Source organism: Hetaerina americana, unplaced genomic scaffold (assembly GCF_022747635.1).
Source record: "Hetaerina americana unplaced genomic scaffold, ioHetAmer1.1.p SCAF_3, whole genome shotgun sequence".
Classification (NCBI taxonomy): Eukaryota; Metazoa; Arthropoda; class Insecta; order Odonata; family Calopterygidae; genus Hetaerina; species Hetaerina americana.
In genome coordinates this window covers 91,304,020-91,316,496 of record NW_027286874.1, presented here as the reverse complement: position 1 = coordinate 91,316,496, position 12,477 = coordinate 91,304,020, and the positions used below count along the sequence as shown (strand labels likewise).

The 12,477-nt window shown below is 39.0% G+C and overlaps 1 protein-coding gene across 5 annotated transcripts in view; it reads left to right on the top strand.

Annotated features, from left to right (window-relative positions):
- Nucleotides 1–12,477, top strand: part of Jupiter (microtubule-associated protein Jupiter) — a 52,430-nt gene that overhangs the window by 26,731 nt on the left and 13,222 nt on the right. Inside the window, exon 1 of one of the 5 annotated variants that reach the window (XM_071587765.1) lies at nucleotides 4,523–4,942. The exons of the other annotated variants lie outside the window; for them this stretch is intronic. Coding sequence (XP_071443866.1) covers nucleotides 4,875–4,942 — 68 coding nt within the window. The 5' untranslated portion in view covers nucleotides 4,523–4,874. Of the gene's footprint in view, nucleotides 1–4,522; nucleotides 4,943–12,477 lie in introns of those variants that run through there. 5 annotated transcript variants of the gene reach the window in all.

Here is a 12,477-nt window from a genome sequence, read left to right as displayed (position 1 = left end):
CAAGTATTATTTGCACTGAAATTCTCGACACTAAAATTTGCTGAAGTAAAATTTAGCAATTGTGATTTTCTTGCCTTCTGATTCTTAAAATAAATCCCATGGTGTGCGAACTCATTTGTTAGATTTAAACGCAAATTATAATTGTGGCTCTACTTCAAGTTCTATGTCGCCTTTTATCCTAGTGACCGTGCGACGTTTAGGGGACTGCCTTAAATCGCAGTATTACGAGAATGTTACATAAATATTACGGCAAAAAACTTAATCGCAGCATAAGTTGAAGCACCTATTGTAAATTTATTAGATTCTGCATTTTGTTATTATTTGAAATTTTAATATAGGACGATGCCTTCATTTCAAGCTAACATATTAGAGACGTAATTTAAGCAGTCAAAATTGTTCAAGATCCGTAATCCGGATGGATGCCATCGAATTCATAATATTACATTGTCTTTACAAAAACGAACAAATATATGCATCATTCAAATTACCCCTTTACGTCATGCATTTCTCGTTCAAATCGCATGCGTCAAAGGTTAGTATTTAATCATTGATATCTTCAGTGATGTAAAACTTAATTTATCCATAATCCCAGAACGTGTTAGTATTAAAGCAATACTATTTTGTGACTTCATTGTATATAAGACGCGATTTCATTTTGGATTCTGCATTGGATAGAGAACTCAGATTTTTTTATTTTTGCAGTAAATTTTAGCTCGTATTTGTGTTTGATAAAGATTGCTCCCCATGTGAAGCATTGTATCTGTCGTTCATCTAACAACAGCTAACATGGATGATTCCCGTAGCTTACAGATGTCGCATTCCAAAATTAGAAATTGTTTTCATCAATGCGATTCTATTCATCTCGCCTGTTGTCGTTCTTCCTTGAAACGACAAATGTTCAAGATACTTTCTCTTGTTCATTGCTGGTAATGACCTTCTTCCTCAAGAAGTTCGCTTCTATTTTTATTCGAAAGCGAAGTTTTCCAACGTTTCCTACGTATCTTGTTTTAAAGAACTTTTATTTTGGTGTTCAGTGTACGTTGACCTTAGTCGAGAGTTAAAATTGCTGTCGCGCATGAAGTGTTTATTTGTCGGGTAGGATATAGGACAATGGTTCAGGTAAGGAAAAGTCTTTTTTACGATAAAGTATTTCAGTGTACGTGTATGCTAGTTATTTCCTATAAAATGCTTCTTTATTTCCGTAAATTTCAATTTTACTCGTATATCTTGATGAAATGAGTCTTTACTGTCGCATCAATACATTCAGGCGTGGGGCTGTTTCTTCTTTCTGCTATTTTCCTTTCCTTCCTATTGAGGTTGGTTTTCTTTAACTGGTCTTGAATAAGGTTAACAGACTGGGCCGTCACTTGATGAAAATTTACCTCTATTGTTTTTTGAATGGTTTTCTTCCTTTTTTCAGATAATGCATCATGGGGAAACATTGAATTGAATCAAATGTGAATCCAGATTTCTCTTGCGATTACCTATAGAATTACCGCATTATAAATGTATGAACTCGATAATTCAAAAGTTTCAGATGATGTGCCGCGATTTTTTTTTAGGTTTTGATTACCCCAGAAACAAAACTTCATACATATTCATCATAGACTGTAGCTATCTAGGATCATGGTGTTAGTGTTCTGGAATAATTGTCCTCTCTCGTTACTAGCATCGTCGATTACCCGAAATAAATTCTTGTTTGGTGTGGTTTGGGTTTTATGCTTTTTTACTAAACCAGATCTATTTCAGTATTTACCTGAATCGATTTCTGCAAGCCGTCACGTAATTATGTACTTTTGCGATCGTTACTAATGCAATCTGTAAGAATGCAAATTTACTTGCGTACAAATGAAGATACTTGTGAATGTGTCATGCGATGTTTCTAAATGGAACAAGGGGCTATGCGTCATAAAGGATGCAATGCTCAACATACAAATTTTGTAAGTTATTATTTTTGTTAGTAAAAACGAATCGATCACTGAAGACCGGAGTCCTACCCTGACCATTTCTAAAATATTTTGTCTCGTTTTCTGCCCTTGAATAATTCTTAAAATTTTCGTCATGTTAATGTACCAAATATTTATTCTCTCGAAAACTCCTGCTTAGTTATTAGTGTGAGACTCCTACTAATTATCTTGTCTACGAAACTAGCCGGTCACCATTATTAACTGAGCTGATTTTTCCAAATCTGTTCCTTCATTCTTAGCATATATCTAATTGCAGTTCTACGCAAGAAATAATGTTCTTCGGTTCAATTTAGACAGAATCGTTTTGAAGTGTAAATTCAATATCATTTTGAATTGAAGATAAAATATTTATGAAAATGAGATCGTCATATGCGGTAATTTATTTTTTGAATTCAAATATAGAACTGATGGTTAGTGTCATCCGTATGTTGCTCACTTTCACCCCCCACCTCTTCGATTAACTTCACTCCATGTCGCCCCTTTTTATATTCCACTTACTGGTACAGGTTAGCGACTAACGGGCCGCAGCCATCAAAGGCGACAATTCATGGCTGTGAATGCCAATGCACTCGAGCGTTTCAAAGAAGCACGATGCTCTTCAGACGTTGAATAGACTACTAATGTCGGAACGAGAGTATGTTGTCAAATAGATGAGCGAGTGAGTGGAGCCCCAGGTTAGCATTACCGTTGTTTAGTAATTGCCACGTCAGAAATTGTGCGGGTCTTTTGGAGTTATACTGTTCATGAAAGTTAATTGTTTTTTTATGCCTCCATTGAGTTTTATCCGTTCTTTGGCCTTTTCACTTTGACCTTTCTTTGGTTTACCTCGCTCATTTTTATCAGCTATCATTTTCTGAGCTGTTGTACCGCAATTTAAGCCACTGGTGATTCGATTTGGAGTGTTGCAGCATTTTCGATTTGAGCGCTATGTCATTTTGAGATTTAATTGTAGTCTTCGAAAATTGTAAAAATGCTCAAAATACGTTCGAAGACGATTTCTAACAATTTTTTTCTCTTGTCTTTTTTACTTCAGCCATAAACGTGAATCTTATTTTTGTAATTTCGATAAATGGTATATCACCTTGAAAATGTAAAGTAATTGATTAGTAACAGAATTGAAACTAAGACTAGATGCCCCTCCATGCGTCTTTAAAAAAATCAGTCGTCTTCTGGCTATCTGTGAAATGAGTCGCTCGATTCTCTGCTCCCAGTTAGAAATTACGTTAGTTTCCTTTAATCAACAGGAATGTCGTTTCCCTTTCCCGTTATCTTTCAAATCACGTAACTATATAACCAGCCTTAATTCTTATAGTAAAGTGAAGAGGTGTACTATGTATACATTCCCAAAATTTCTTTTAAAAGGGATATCACGACGTGATATTAGTTTTATTTGAAGATTCTTTTAATTCTTAGATGCATGCATGCACCTATGAATATTCCGAGATAATTGTAGCCTGAGAGAAACATTGTTGTGCCCTTAAAATTTCCCCGCGGAAAATGAGTGTTGTAATCACACTTCCTTTATGCGAGTGCGATAAAGTACTTATTGTTTAAAGACCGCAATGCCTACGGTTTATCATTTTTCCTGTCAACAAAGCGATGTAACTCCAGGCAAACTCGGACTTCCTTCCCTTGGAATGTCGGTAGCAATGAAAAATGTTTACCCTTGTTTTTCAGCATCTCAAGGTCTTAGTGGGAATATACAGATCATCATCAGCGTATTTAGTCTCTTCTGTATATGCCATAAAAACAAGGCTGTAGGGAGTAATTCTTCTTGGGACCGTCCGATTGCATGTGTACCCATGATTAATAAATTTTACTTGCTAATGCGACTGGAAATTATTTCAATCTAATTCTTAAATGTTCCATATTGGATTGTCTAAAAAGTTTCAATATTCCAATTTTAACATGTTTAATTACCGTGTTAACTGCTTTCTTATTTCTTGCCTAATCTATGAACGATTCGTTCAAAATAATGTTTCAACTTTTATACCGCGAACTTATCAATTAAACGGTCGTTTTCCTCAGCGATCATACATTGTAGTTAACTAGTGGTGTAGAATTGGCGTTGTGTAGACTTAAGAAATAAATAGTAAAATATGTGAAATAGCTTCTGTGATATCAGCCGATGGTTTGACTCTCGTATGTATTTCGAAAGCTTTTATACGTAGTGAAGCATTGCCGAACAGTTTTCCATCGCCTAATGGCTTAAGGAGCATGTTGGGTATTTTTTTAAATAGCGTTACGTTTAGTAGCGGTAGTGTCAGTGTCTCCCGCGGAAAGTCTCCGTACACGTTCTGGGAATCGAATTGTGGACTGGCAGCGAGCATGCGCGGTGCCACGGTTCTTCTGAAGGAAAAGTTGATGGAAGGGAGCGATGGGAATGGGGGGAGATGGGGAAGGAAGTGGTGGCGCTGGGAGGTGCCCGCGGCGGGGAGGGCCCGGCGGAGAGAGGGGCGAGAGGGTCACGGGCCGCCCCCCTCCCTTCCCCGCCCAAGTCTTTCCCCTTTTCCCATGAGAAGCCTATATAAAGAACGTCAGTATACACGCGGCTGCTCTGCGCCGACGAGGCTGTCGCGCCCCCCTAAAGTCGTCGATACTGCACTCAGTGACATATATATATATCATCCCAACTTCTGTTCGTTTACGCGGTAGAAACGTGTGCGTCTCTTATAGTCCTCTGCGGATCCATTAGTGTCGGTTTCGTGTGAGGTTTGAGAAGTGAACTTGAGGAAGAGAGGTGCTGCTATTGAAATTACAAAATTCTCCGTCGCCGGTCTCCTGCACCAGTCGCCGAAATACCCTGTCGATTCCTCACATCCATTACTATAGCTCTTGGGAGGTGGTCCAATAACGGCGATCCCTGGGAACACCTAATTTTTTTGCAAGCTCACATACATCCTCACAATGTCTTCGACGTTCTACGCTGCATTCAGGCACGTTGAGCTGGACAACATCGGCTACGGAAAGAAGAGGTAATTCGGCATATTCTTTTAAGTGACCATTATTTTTTCGAGGCCAATAAATAACAAATGGTGAAGTGCTCAATTTTTTAAAGAAGCATTTTAGTGCTTTGCATTATTTAATTCGGTGCGTTGTTTGGAAGGCGAAATCACAATACGAAGTTCTTATAACAAGGCTTCATAAATTCCAGTTTGAACTTGAAAATCGAATAGCAGTATTGATGAATCCCACTACGTCCTTTCACGCGGAATTCCTATTTCAGTGAGACCTCTTCCCTAAGGCGTTGCAGTGACTTGGGTGGTGGCAAATAATTTAATCATTCTTTTGCAGTTAGCTAAAGTCTTAAATTTTGGTGGACGATCGCCAATGGAAAAATTTGAAGGTTTTTGTTGGGTTCGTATGACTCTAGGGACTATATGAATTGTTTTTCAATGAAATGTCTTCAAATATTTTCCTTTTAATTATGGTTAAATTCTAGGTGCCGTCAAAGTAACTCTAATTATCATACCCTTGCATTTGGCGACTTTTTAATGTCTATTTTTCTGTGTGTATTTTATTTACTACAATTTTGGCATATTTTATTTCAGTTCGATAAGTTAAAATTTTAAGCATCCTGCTCATCTTATTTTTGTTTATTTCGAATAATTTAGAATATGTTATGCTTAAATTATTAGAATATGTTCTGATAGTCACTCGGCGAACTACTGTTTTGTTTTGAGGCTATGTTTATTCTCTATTTTTTATTATTTTATTTTTTATGTTAAAAAACTTATTTTGGTGGTCGAATGGGAATCACAGCGATTTGCATATTTCTATGCTCAAGTTGAGTTCGAATCCTTAATGTTTTCCTCTTATCGCTGATTTACATCATTTACGTTTGTATCACGGTGTAGAACATTAGAGTACTTTATATCCTTATATGCGTCATTTTTTTATAATAATAGGTTCTGTAGGATGGGCAATTAATCAAATTTGGAATCCTGTAAATCTAGAACATTAGGTGGCCTATCTTGAGAGAAATTTTTTTGCAAATATTGCTCGATTGACGTTGAATGGACGGATAGACTTTAATTCCTTATTGCTATAGCTTAAGCGATAGCTTATGATGCACATGCAAGAAAGAGCAAATAACCGGAAGCTGTAATGCAGTTACTTTCTTCCAGGCCGTTACCGTCCCTCGAACCGTTTTCATGTCACAGCTGCAGTATTGTTTTTTAAAGTTCCGAAGGAAGGCATATCGTTTCTTCTTACCCATTGTTATCAAACTCGAGACGGCGTCCGGCATTTCCTGCCTGCTATATTTCCTGTTCCCTCCGTGCACGCATTTAAAGGCTTGGGCTTTAAAACGTCCACTTTTGCTGATGCCTTTTACTCACGTCCTAGCTTTTTTACATGACCAATTATGTAAATACGCCCATGATACATTAGCGTGTAAAGAGATTTTAGAAAGCAAATAGATGTAATTTCCAAATATTTTGTTATTTTTATGCAGCTGTTACATCTTTCATGTTTTTGTGCAGTGTCATAGTTCCCGAGGAGTGGATGGAATTCTCATAAAATTTGAGCTTTTAACCTAGATTTCCTTATAATTAATGGGGCTAAAATACCTGGAGGAAGCAGGCATCTGCCAGTCAACACGTTTGGCCTTTAAACGGGAGGATGTTACCCGGTAAAATATTAAGTGTTACGAAAGCGCTAGGCATCGTTCTAGGCGTCCTCTAGTAAACTCGCATCTTGTTCAGCAGTGCTTTATTATAAGTCCTGATCTTTATCTACGAGTTAAATGTCCTTTTGAACCGGTTTTGATTTGTTCCCAGAACGTCTATCATCGTCTATCGTTATGGGTCAACGTTTTGTGTGTAAAAAATACGTGTATAGTTGTTCTGAATAGAATGAGCTGATCCTCAAATTAGATGTTGTAAAATAAGTTGTCGGTGATCACGGGGCTCGCCCGCTCCGCCTCTCTCAGTCGTCATTATCTTACTCTCTTCCCTTTGTTCTGCCTCTCGCCCCCACCGCTGTATCCAAGGCGTGGCGGCCACTCTGTATCCAGCCCCCTCCAATCCACCACCTCCTCCTCCCTTAGACTTACCTACGCCGTCATTCAGGCGAACCAGCCGGGAACGGGCAGGATTTCTGGGTCGCTGCACTGGCTTCTCCCCGCTTGTCTGCCAGTGCCACCGCCTACCTTGCGGGCACTCTTCTCTCCTCCCTCATCTGCTGCTCCTCCCCCGCCTTACTCCCCCCTTCCGTCGCCCCGTCACCTCCCCCGTCTCATTCCACAAAACCCCAACCCCTTAGCCTCCTCCTCCCCCGAGGGGAACGCCCTCGCCCACCACCTTCCCTTCCGCATCAAGTGTGCTCAGCTTCACCCTTGGCGAGAGCGCATCTATGTTTCACAGACATCCCCATTCTTGTCGGCCCGCGGCGGCGTCCTGCGATTAGCCTTCCCCCTCGGCGTTCAAGGGTTCATCCACTCCCACCGCCACCAATTTTCCCTAACTGTGCTTTTCGGGGAATTTTGGAGAAGTGCTATTTCCAGCACTTCGATGCTTTTAAATTCTTTATGACGCCTGCATCGTTGAACCATAAATCCAGCCATGGTCTCCAAGGAAAGAAACTCTGCCTACCATCAGGAATGTTAGCATTCCTATGGCTAAGGGCTGATCATTGCTTTCTTCTACAATTTTTTTAATCTTAGCGATGGTGATACTCTGGGTGTAGACTTTTGGAAAGTTGAAATACGGCATCCGAGAAGCCACAATGACCACAAGCGTTTCAACTATAGACGGTCGGCAGCTCAGAGCTGCCGCCATTCGGAACCCAAATATCGTTTTATTTATGGAATTGACAGTGGTTGGGTAGTAATTTTGACTTTGTACCACACGGTAGGCTTTCGTTGGCTTCTTCTCGCCCCTCCCCCAAAATACTTTGCCGAAATCGGATGTTGTGAGGGGTGTTAAGGCCCTTTGATCGTGCATCATTGTGGTCGTAGCCTGTGTAATGCCCGTCAGAAGTCAGTTCTTTTGTCTTTTCGCTTTATGGGAGGAAAAAGAACGAAGGGTTGAAAAGGGGTGCACGTGAATACGGTCGGGATTGTTCCCCCTTCCTCCAAAAGGAAAAATAATACGAAGACATACAATAGGAGTAAGCCGAGAAGGACTCTTTGAGAGAGCTTCCCATCTGGCGCTGTTTTTTTCGTCTCATTTGCGGCAGACCAGACGGAAAGTAAACGAATGTGCGAATTTGCTTTACCATACTCAACGTGTTCAGATCTTGTCTCGTGGCCATGCTCCAAAAACCATAGTGTGCATTGGTTTTTAAAGAATACCTTATATGGATGAGGTTTTTAGGTAGCATGCTATAGGTGGTTAAAATAATTCAAACGAAGGTTAACATTAGTAAAATCTGATTTCTTGCTGGTTTATTGTTCACGCATCTAGTTTATATTATTTTAAAATTATTAGGGTATCTTATATTCTTGTTGCTATAATACAACTGTATAACCTCGAACAATCTAATTCATTCTAATTTTTTAAATGTATGCAGAACTACCCAAGTGTAATATTTTTTTACAAAATATTATATTTCCTATAGTATTCAAACTTAACCGGAAGTGGCAATCAAGTTATAGTTAGAGAGAATTCGTCAGGCGAACTACACAATTTCCTGTGAGAAATGGTGTAAATGGATACCCAGGCTTGCAAGTATTTTTTTACGTACAATCCTAAATCATTCGGTTTTTTCGCCTGTTGAGGTTTCATTTACATCGGACAGTGCATATTGTGACTTTAAAATATGGTCACCAGTTCTCATTGAAATCTCTTCGTAAATTCAATACCGTAGTTGGATATTTTTCCAACATCCTTTTATTGCTTGGAAGGGCAACCTGCCAGCTTATTTTTCTGTTGGAAGAAAAGGGAATATTTCTAGCTCCCTAAGTTGGCAGGGGGTCACCGGAAGGCGTTCTGAAAATCTTTCGTCGGGCTATGTCCAGAAATAGTAAATTATCAAGCTTCGCCATCTTTGGGTGTCCAGGTTTATTTAACAAACCAATGCGCTAGTGCTGTCAAATTGTAAATGGCATATGGTCAACTTGCATATAGTTTAACCTATAGGTTGGTGCAAGTCTAATCACTGGCATTCATTTCATTTTGAATAAGGAAGAAGGGAATAGCAAGCTCGAGGCTGAGGTTGGAGCCGAAAATCAATGGGCTGTGTAGCCCACTCGAAGGGGGTGGAGAGTTCAATAGCCTCTCTCCTCGGGAACGTCTCCCGTGAAGCCGAGTCCCGTATTCACGGGACCCGTGAACTACTATGCTTATCAGGTCGTTCGATTAATTATGTCTCTACGGTGCGATTTGGGGTTGAATGAGATATTAGTTGACGTAAATTTTCTATTTCTCTTGATAATGTTGATTAAGTGAGTAGCCGTATTTCTCGAGCAACCTTTAATTAATGATGCGGCAGATTCCGAGTTAAACTTCTTGTAATGAAATTATTATTAATTTTCGAAATATACTGTGTTACTAACGTCAGCGGAATTTGAATCGTGGAGTCCGAGTTGAGTTCAAGTATAATTTACCGAGCGTAGTGATGATTGATTGATGCCACACGTAAATAACACGGTGTTGGACGAAACTTATTGTAATACCTGTTGGTAGAGCCCTTGTTACAACATATTTGAGCACAATTAGGTTTCCGAAATTGTTACTGTCACTGAATTACTTCTCGTTTAATCCAAGCTGGCCGTAGTGCTCTAGTAACGCGAGGAAATATTTGTCTCTACTAATTTATCAATAACTTATGAAATTATTCCGATTGTTAAGGCGCTTGCGAATTTTTGCGATCTTGGGTTCGAATCCCAATTCGAACTTAGCCGTGCCGGCACGTGATTGCTCATTTGAAGCCAGGGTTTCTGTATGAAATCAACATTGGAGGCAATTTAATAATCCAATTGCATTTATTGATGCACTAATGCTACGAAATTGATGTACTAATTGATATCTATTGATGTGCAAATACTTAATTCCATCCAGGTCAAGGCGAATGATTTTTACATTCTGAAATAGGTGCATTGTACTACTAAATTATTAAAGGCAAAATTCATTGCTGTCAGCGGTAGAGGACTTGATAATGTAGTATTCCAAACCGATTTCATCACCTTTCTTTTTCCTTTGAATCCGTCGTTAAAAAATGTTTGCTTTATTTTTGCAGCTTTTTTGCTACCGAGGAGTTTACTTATATCTGGGCGTGAAATCCTTCAGAGATGGGATCGTAGTAATGCTTCTTTGAGTGATTGCGATGATAATTCGTGTAGCTATGGTTCCCTGAATACGCTTACATCCATCGTTTAATTTTCACTGAAAATTTTAATGTTAATCGTTGTTTTTAGCTTCAAATTTTTCAGCTGCGGTCGCCTATAATCCAACTATTGATTATTTTAAAGCTTTCAGATATCGCATTGAAGTCCATGGAAGTTATTCTTTAAACTTAGTTCATTATTATATCCGGGTAAGTTAGTTAGTCTTCCCTCACTTTAGTAAGTAGAATCTGCGCTGCCTTCTTTCATTGCTGCATGCTTCGTAAAAACAGTTTAAAGACTCGCCGTACAAAATCATAAATAATATTCTGTGTTTATATACAGGTTCAAAGTCATATTTTTTTAAGTGGTCAGTGATTAATCAGCAGTAGCCTTAGCAACTAGACGTAAAAGTTGTAACTGGCTTTGGTGAATAGTTATCGTCGTCATAATGTTTTTTAAACTCATTTACCTTGGGTTAATATAATCCACTCTAATTTTCGCTTGATGCAGCATTGCTTCATAATTTGCCTGACCACATTTCATTCTTGAGCACGTACATTTTTATCAGATTCTTAAAAATGCCACTGGCAAATTTATTTTTAAGGTGGCTGTAATCTTTGACCTGAGTAATGTTTATCGCGTGTTTAATTGTTTTAAGATTCTTCGATTCATATTTTGCCGCCATATACTCTAAATGCTTGAAGAGTACCTCCAGATCTGCTCCGACTGTGACTCATTATCTTTCCCCTCAGGCATTTCCCGGAAATGCGTCACATTATGATCAAGGTGCTAACCGCAGGAACCACATCTTGTGAAATATTTGGGGGTGATTGAGATGCGATTACAAAAATTCGTCGCAAAAATTGTGCTTGCGCAATTTAATTTCTGACACTTTTTTCCGAGAACAAAATTCTTTTCGACTAAGCGTTCTGCCCCATGCCTTTGATGCAAGGTTGAATTGTTCGTCGCTCAATTGATCAAAAAGGCGAATTCTAAGTAATTTTTCCGGAATTAAACACATGTAACAAATATCATGATAGTTGAAGGTCAGTCTAGGGGACTTGCAGATTTGCCTTTGGTTGGTTAATGGTATGGAAAAAGTACTCCAAAGATTGGGTAGGAATGAGTACTTATATTATTACATTTTACTGTTAAACCTGCCGATACTACCATTATACTTGCTTGCAGAGATCAGCGTTTTTGACGAGTATGAGTCAATCCTTATTAAGCGAGATTAACAGTTCTAAGCAGCGCGCATCACTAATCTCGTAAGCACGGAGCACAATTTTCCAGAATTAATTTTCTATCGGCGTGCACTGACCGTTGTGGCCGCTAGGAGATCTTTGCGGCCGATCCGATCTTGTATGTGACATCTGATCCAGTCCAGGAGATTGCATCCAACGATCGCTGCGGAATCTCGATTAAAGCTGCTTACGGGGTACTGAAAGCCGAGGAATTGACGCGGATAGCGGCCTCAGCAGCTGCGGTGCCCCCTGCTGGGGAATAGAAAGACGGTATGGTAGTGACACTGGAGAACACTAACCGTTTCTCGATCATCGACTCGCCACTAAGATAATAAGTAGGGCGTGACTTCGTGTCGGCTTGATGACTTTTCTTCTTAGTTATTTCGAAATCACTTTTTAAATAGAAGGCGCAAATTCCGACTTACGTGGACACCTTGGTAGTTTTTTTATTCTGACGTGTGATTTGAACCTCTCTAATTCTTCAACTCAATTTGAATCAGTGATCGAGGTGCAGTCAGTATAAAGCGAAAATGTTGATTTGGATAGTTCCGGTAGCTTTTATTCTGGCGTTATTTGTACCTATCTAATTATTTTACTCAAGAGGTGTAATCTGCTTGTTCAACATGTAAAATATTTCAATAACTGATCGAGTTGCAGTCAGTGCAACGCAAAAATGTTTACCTGAATAGCTTCGTTGGTTTCTTTTAGTTGGGTGAATGTAGCTTGTGTATTAATTACACGTTGCATTCAACCAGATCAGATTTTCAAATTGCATTACATTGAAAAAATTCTTCATGTCAAACATGTGTTTTCGCTAAGCACACATAAAATATGTACCGGTTCACTTTCCTTTATTTAAACCTTTCCGAAATTTGAGTTTTTATGGTGTATATGAATTCAATTTATTTTAGTCAGCACCTCCTCTCTCTTCTGTATAATGCTGTATAAATCTTACGTTTCCAGTTCGTAAAAAGAAATACTCTTTATGAATGTCTGA